Source organism: Squalius cephalus, assembly GCF_949319135.1.
Source record: "Squalius cephalus genome assembly, chromosome: 22".
Taxonomy (NCBI): domain Eukaryota; kingdom Metazoa; phylum Chordata; class Actinopteri; order Cypriniformes; family Leuciscidae; genus Squalius; species Squalius cephalus.
In genome coordinates this window covers 7,859,243-7,867,028 of record NC_137143.1, presented here as the reverse complement: position 1 = coordinate 7,867,028, position 7,786 = coordinate 7,859,243, and the positions used below count along the sequence as shown (strand labels likewise).

The following is a 7,786-nucleotide window of genomic DNA, read 5'->3' as shown; positions in this document are numbered from 1 at the left end:
AAAATAATATGAATGTAACTATAACTGTCCTTATAATGCAGTATAGGTCTTAATGAGTCTTTATAAATATATTTATAGAATAGTAATACTTCTAAATAAGTATAAATGGGGCTATAATTCATTATAAGCATGGGCTTCATAGAAATGTTTCATTACTGTAATTATTATAGTAACTCTAATACAATATGTCATTTTAAACATATTAATCAACATAAATATCTCAATTAAGAATAAAAAGATAAATGTCATTTCTACCAGACACTAAATAGAGTACACAGAAAAAGTTGGATGGAAGCGTTTTTGGGTTCATTGGGGACAGATTTCTGATAAGATCTTGCACAACACCAAATCATTCTAAATAAGAGAACATGTTGAACCACAATAAATACCTTATGACAACCTAATGATTAATAATAGAAAGAATCATTAGCTCAGTATAAAAAAAACATTATGCAAATGGTAAGTCCACACAGACTCGTGTTTGTCTCAAACATGCTTATAAATCATACAGAATGAGTTTTTTTGAAAATGTAAAAAATGCAGCAAGTTTTGTGTGATGGGTGTTAGGGTTAGTGTAAGGGGACAGAATATACAGTTTGCAGTATAAAAACCATTACGTCAATGGAGAGTCCCACCAAAGATAGTGCGCGTGTGTGTGTCTGGTAATTCATGTGACTCATGTGTCAGTATTGCAGGATGTGTGCACCTGCAGTATCCGAGTCATCACTTAGCTCGTCCTCTCCTGTGAAGAGTGGCCAAGCCAGCAGGTGGGCGGTATCAGGGGAGAGCATTTGGTTATGATCTGAACATTCGGAATAAATCAAATGATAAAATGAAATGAATAAAACTGTCTAAAGAGGAGGTGATAGATTTTGGCAGATGAAAATGTGACCCGTGCAGCTGTTCTTAATAACGTCGATACAATACAACATTGTAGCGGTTCGTTAAAGAGAGGCTCCAGTGATGGAAAAGATGATTTTCGAAACCAGATGTTTGGAGAACTGAAAAACATTTTATATGCCATATATATATATATATATATATATATATTAATGTTGTCCAGGAAATATGTTTTATCATGAAAATTGCAATACAAAAAAAATCACAAAGTAACCACTTCACATTAATCAAACAATGTAAATGTAAATATTCTAAGATGTTTTGTGTTGTTTTATCGGAGGGCTTATGGGATGGACATGAGAATGTTAATGATTAACTCGGCATTAGGAATTACATAGACTCCCTTGTTCAGAAAAGAACACAAGTATATTCCATACACCTATTTACTACCTACAATATCTTTTTACAAATAGTGTGTAAAACAGAATACATTATGCAAATCTTTCAAACAGCAGTATGCTACATTATTGTTACATGCCCTCATTATATTGCGTGTTTAATTCAGCTAGTGGCATCCAGTTATCTCATGAAGTTGTGTGTGTCTGAATGGAAATGATAACAGATATTTTTCCCCAGGTATTATAAACATCGGTGGGTTGCATATGTATACATGCTATAAAACAAAACAATGTATACACTGTTGAGAAGGAAATTATGTCATAAATATTTTTGCATAGGCCTAAATATGCTGTTTATTTGGTTGGCTTTTAGGAGTACACCAACATATTACCACCAAGCTATCATACAGTCCAATGTAAAAAAAAAAAAAAGAGAAAAAACAAAGACTCCAATATCAGATATCGCAATGGTTTTTAGGATGGCCTTTATACCAATGTGTGAGCTTACAAAAAATTATACACAACAAAATATAAAAATAACTATTGTAATACCCTACTTTGTTGTTGTACTGTGGTAGTTGTAAAAAAGGTCTTATATGCGTTTTGCAGCCTGACTGAATAAACTACTGTTCAAAACTTTTGGGGTTGACAAGATTTTCTTTTTTTAAATCTTTATTGAAAGAAGTATCTATGCTCACAAAATATTGTGAAATATTTTTACATTAAAAAAAAAATGATGTTCTATAATATCATTTAAATTGTAATTCATTCCTGTGATGAATTTTCAGCAGCCATAACTCTTATGCTGATTTGGCTCAAGAAAACGTTTCTTTTGATTATCCAATATTTGAAATTCTTGCACTCCATTGCGCAGCACTCTGTATGTTGTTAGGATGACAAAGGTATAAAAGTTACATTTATACTTTGGTCTGCCTCAGCGTTCATCAATGTCAAAATGATTGAAATGGCCAATCAAATCAAAGTAGGCGGAGTTTACAGCAAGAAGCCTCAGTTCAAAAGAGAGTAAATAAAAGATGTGAATATAAAATTATTTAATACATGTCAACTGGTTTACGATTGAAATGTTAAACGACTGACAGTAACATCCAGTGATGCAATCTACCAGACTTTTTTCACAAATATGGCTGTTTTGAATGGAAAATTTATGTGATTCCTAACTGAGTGTGATGAGACAATAAATGTTTTACTATTTTAATGCAAAAACATTTAAGACATGGTTACGGCCTTGCTATAATTACACTGTTGACCCTTCCCTAACCTTAACTGTATCCTACCGCAATAAAAGCGTTTTGCTATACAGCATGAACTCAATAAGTACATACCTTTTTTTTTTTTTTTCTATGTGAGTACATAGTAAACCCCATATAAATTGTGACCATAAATCTCACTGACGCCAAACTTAGTTTACTTGATTTGTTAACATTGCAGTTACTATACACATATTTGCAAAAGATGGCAGTTACAATGTACACATAGGCCTACTATGTATATGTGTAATATTTGACTGTAATTCTGATTTTTTTTAAAAAAAGCAAATAAACTTTTTGTTATAATTCAACAATAGCCTTTAGTTGCTCAATCTTTGATTTTTGAAATTTCCCTGAACTCAGGAGCTGTGAAGTGTCTCTTTCTTGATTTATCTTTTATCTGTGGTGTGGGCTTCTTTTCGGCATTACACTTCGGGACCAAATGATGTCCAGCCACTTCAGTTACGTCCTGATTGGTAGGTTGTGATGAAGAAGCGGGCATGTGCGTCAGTGCCAAGCACACGTCACCCACCCTTAGTTGGCGGCATTGCAGTCTGCAGGATTGACTTGTGTGTTGAGGGTTACAGGAGGACCAGCCATGCCCACACACGAAGAAAGGCAGCCCTTCACTCACTTCCAGAGACAACTGCAGAAATTTTTAAAATATTTTAAAGAATAGTTCACCTGAAAATGACATTATATTTTAATATAATTTTTACTCTTTATGTCCCTTCATTTATTGTTCTAAAAAAAGAGATCCTCGGCAGAACACATATTCTGTGTTTCAGAGAAGATGGTTGGAATAGTAAGACTTAATTATTCCTCAATATGCAGCATATCAGGAATATTTTCTGTCTACGTGTGTGCTTACCTGCGAGTGGTCATGCTCAATCTCCACGTGCAAGCAAGACAGCGCAGGTGTGTGTGAAGGTGTGATCTTTAACACAGTGAAACGTTTCAGCATCAGCTCAGGATGTAATTGAGCACACTGCTCCAAATCTTCTGTCCTTAAATCCTCCACCCGCTTCAGTCGACCACCCTCAAGCTCCACCAAAGAGCCTTCTATAAAGCGACGGAGAATGCATAGGGCAGAAGAGGAGGATGTAGAGTGTGTGACGGTGTTCGATAGGTGGTTGTGTTTTTCTGCATCTCCTCTCCAGACCAGTAGGGGGAGCTCCGCTCTTGTTTGATTTTCACCTTGCCACTTTGATCCTTCAGGCACTGCATGAGTAGAACAGTTCAAATCAAGCGGCTGATGATGGTTGTACTTTGTGTTGTGTTTAAAATGTTTTTTATTAGAATCTGTATAAAGTAGAGAACCTAGAAGTGGGTTGTTTTTCACATAATGTCTCTCACTGTCTCTTTTGGAGCAGATTCTTTGACTCTGTGGTTCGTGGTACCAATGTGAATACTTCGATCTCTCATTTTGCATGCACATTTTGACTTCCTCATTTGGAATATCTCTTCTTAGAACGTCCCTTACAACCCCTGTATAGAAATATGAAGCTGACAACGGGTCGACTTGTGGATTAGGCAGCTTTCTGAAACCTTGGACAAGTCCATGTCCTACTCCTGGAGTTAAATAACTCCAGTATGAAGTATCCCTTCCAATACTATGCAACGTATTTGGGTCAGTCACAAGTAATTTTGATGAAGGTGGCAGATATCTACTGTTAGTAGAGTTCTGACTCAGTGAAGAGTGGATCTGATTCGCTCCAATAACACAAGAGAGGTCAGGAGTCACAGAGCCTAAATCACACCTGTAATTGTACAAGTTAAATGCATCTGTGACAATGTCAGGTGTGGATTCCTGTACATGTCTAGGTCTTCTGAATATTAATTCCTGATTCCAAAAGGGTGAGGGGGTTTTAAAAATGTGTTCAGATGACTGTTCATTGGAATTTGGTACAGAATTCCATTTTTCGAATTCTGAGGAGGAACTTGTGTTTCTTGCCATGAGCACAACAAAGATTGCACAGTATCACATTTGACATAAATTATCTGTTGTCCTCCTCTTTCTCTCTTTAAACGTCTTGCTTAGTGGTTTTGGAGATATGTCAATAACTTTATGAATTGTTTATGGTGTAAATTTTCTTATGGGGAAGATCATTTAAGATGCTTTCAGAATCCTAGGGCATCAGCTCTTAGCATTCAAGGCTTTGATAATTCTTTGAGTTGTTGTGATGGGTAAATTGATTTAGGTATCAAAGGAGACTTATGGCATCACACTAACTGGAGAACTGTTGGGTGGTTTCCAGTGCTAAGAATTTCTGAAAAAAAAAAAAAAAAACAGACACAATATTAAGTCTTAAAAAACCTCTGTAAAGAACATTTTTAAACTTAAATATGCAGTATATTGTGAAGTTTACTATTTTATACCTTTAGGAGGCACATTCTTTTTGAAGTTTACATTTAACATTAAAATAACCAACTGGGCACCACACGTTTACTAAATAGACACTTTATTCGTGCATGCGATTAGCACATTTTCTACAATAGCAATGACAATGGCAATTTTAGCTTTTGTGTAATGCCGCATTCATGCCAATATGTGTCAGTATAAAGTCTAATACCACTGTTGCATCAGCAAATTAAAAAACAAACAAAAATGACTTTAAATTCAACATAAAAACAAATATGACCCTATTTACTGTCTTAATGCATGGTCTCATTATTCATCAGACCATGTTATTTCAAATTAAACAACTTTTCTCAACTTTTATTAAAATGTAATAAAAAAAGATTGAGTAACTACAGTTTATTTTGTAATCCCTCCCTCCAAACACCGGATTCCAACTATTTTTCATGATCTAATCAATTCAGAACATTGTCTTACATTTTCTATCACTGAATATCCTGCTTAACTCAGAAATACATCAGATTACTTAAACAGTGCATTTCCTTACTTCATGGTAAGGTAGTGTTGTTTTGATTAGAAAAAAAAAACTGCTTTATTGCATGGCTCTGTCTTAATGTTTCCATATAGCTCCTTTAACTGCCAAGATCATTTCTTTTTTTGTCCAAGTGTAACGCTGTGGAAATAGTGCTCTATACTTTACAAGTGCCTCTTCACTAACAATTTGAAAACTTAATGGTACACTAATAACAGCATTCAGCACCAGACGATCTGCCTCACACCAGCTTTTAGTCTACAAACTTCAGTCTGCCCCCGTCAGGGCTTTTCTATGGCTACAAATTGTCCATAATAACAGTGCATGTTTGACTGCTACAAGGGTTAAAAGTGAAATAACTGACAAGTATGAAAGGTTTAAAATCATACTGTTTTGGAATGAAATGAATCAAGAACAACTAAATATTTGTTTGATCTAATTTCTGAATGGGATACAATCGGTCCTTTTCCTTTGATTATGAACTCAAATGTTGAACTTATGAAAGTTTTCAATTCCCACGCTGTCAGAAAGACATACTTATCACATATTATCACCTGATGTATGAACTGTTGAAAGAGGTATTTACTTATTCAAATCCCCCAGCTCTTTATTCAAATGAAATGACCTAATACTGTCATTCAATATTTATAGCCCTCAATCTATACATATACTTTAGAACATAAAGAGACCATTTTTCAATAACACCCTCTCAGGCAATACTATACAAAACATCAGCACCAAAGGGCTTATTTGAATGAGGGATATGCAAATACAAGAATTGCTCATTACGGTAGGACAGCTAACAGCTGATTTTTACATGCAAAAGTGAATATTTATCATGGAATTGGTGCCAAAAAAATGTATCAGAATTGCATAAACAACTGAATGATCTAAAATAATCCTTATTAGTTCTGCGATTTATCCACAGCATGATTTATCTAATCTATGCTGACTTCAAAAAGAAATTCTAGAGGTTTTTTTTTTTTTTTTTAAGTGTTCCATCTACATAGCAAGGACAGCACATAACCACAATATACCTTGCATATTGTAAAAGAGGAGGTTCTGGCTCTGGTAATATCATACTTCCCTCTAAAGCTAAAAATGCAACTGTGCATTAAATGCAAATTAAATAATGTAGGCCGACTTATGAAAGCAAAAGTGTTATGAAATGAAATGAAAAATGAAATGAAACAACTAAATTGAACTATTTTTTAAATAATTTTAAAACAACAACTTGTGCTTGAATATATTCATATTACTGTTAATTAAAATGAACGTTTACGAAACAACATTTTACAGTGCTAATTTCTGACTGTATAAAATGATTTCTCAAATATAAAAGAAGTACTACTGCAGCCAAAACACATTATTAAAGATTTATCTTACCTCTAGACACCCCTTGCTTTACGTAACATAAGGGCCTGTGCTGATGAAATGCTGTGCATCCAGTTGTGATGCTGACTTGCATATAAACTCTTATTTTCATTCCTCCTACTCTCTCTCAGTCTCTCCCACTCTCCTCTTAACTCTGTCTGACGCTGAAGCTTGCTCTCTCTCTCTCTCTCTCTCTCTCTCTCTCTCTCTCAAATGTGGCATGAATGTGGGGTGGGAGGCATTAGTTCTCTTTAGAGCAGTTTTTTTCCTTGTCATAGTATTAATGACAAACAGTTTTAATTGCAATATACAAACTTATGGTACATTATCAAAAATTTTGATAACGATTAAGATAGCAGCCTAATGGCCGTTGAAATAATGTGAAGAAATACCAAATAGTTTTAGTCGGCTGCCTCAACTGATTTACACAGACATGGCAGAACAAATTTAAAGAAATGGAAAAAAAGCTGTAAGCTTAATATTAACCAAAAGTTTGATATGACAACAAATCAGAATAAAAAAACAATAGACAAATAATTTCATTTCATATTAGGACCAGATCTGTAAAATTTAAATAGCTATTAATATTTATGCTGCGAGTGTTGTTAAACTCATCGCGTTGTTCAGCGCAGAAACGCTTTCATACTCGTGTGTGTATAAATGTGAAATACTTTTAACATAAATGTTGGTAGGTAGCCAAATGCACGTGAGGGAATGCAAACAATGCACTCTTACAACGACCATATCTCCGAAAGACAACATCGCTGAGTTGAACAGACAACAGAGATGAATGCATTCCCCAAAAGCATTGTTAGTAGATCGTAGAACATATATCCACCAATGGTCTCTACGATCAACTTAGCTCACGATGCTTTTGGGAAACGTAGCCCAGACCTGAATCAGCCTTTCGTGACATTTGAATTCTCTGGTGTAATGCGATCTCATGCAGAATGCAGGGCAGTGAAGTAAACGAGTTTCTTCTCGTTAATGATGCGCACAGAACCGCTTCATGAAC

The 7,786-nt window shown here is 34.9% G+C and overlaps 1 protein-coding gene across 2 annotated transcripts; it reads right to left on the bottom strand.

The window, feature by feature from the left end:
- Positions 1–1,905: 1,905 nt before the first annotated feature.
- Positions 1,906–6,927, bottom strand: LOC307150692 (ataxin-1-like). Of its 2 annotated transcripts, none has more exons than XR_013819766.1 (3): positions 6,784–6,927; positions 3,378–4,776; positions 1,906–3,152 (listed from the first exon to the last, which is right to left on the bottom strand). XR_013819766.1 is itself a non-coding variant. In XM_079858123.1 (3 exons), the coding sequence occupies exons 1-3, from the start codon at positions 6,881–6,883 to the stop codon at positions 2,835–2,837; spliced, it is 768 nt and encodes a 255-aa protein (XP_079714249.1). In that variant the 5' UTR covers positions 6,884–6,914; the 3' UTR covers positions 2,437–2,834. The 2 variants fall into 2 exon arrangements, 1 of the variants encoding a protein (XP_079714249.1); XM_079858123.1 differs by having other exon boundaries at positions 2,437–3,152; positions 3,378–3,727; positions 6,784–6,914.
- Positions 6,928–7,786: the final 859 nt, after the last annotated feature.

Bases quoted from the DNA above. Each gene is read 5' to 3' on its own strand.
- LOC307150692 (XM_079858123.1), bottom strand. From the start codon at position 6,883: ATGAAAATAAGAGTTTATATGCAAGTCAGCATCACAACTGGATGCACA. The intron at 3,728-6,783 runs GTAAGATAAATC...CTACTCATGCAG, and splicing joins AAAGCAAGGGGTGTCTAGAG to TGCCTGAAGGATCAAAGTGG. The intron at 3,153-3,377 runs GTAAGCACACAC...AAATTTCTGCAG, and splicing joins TTGAGCATGACCACTCGCAG to TTGTCTCTGGAAGTGAGTGA.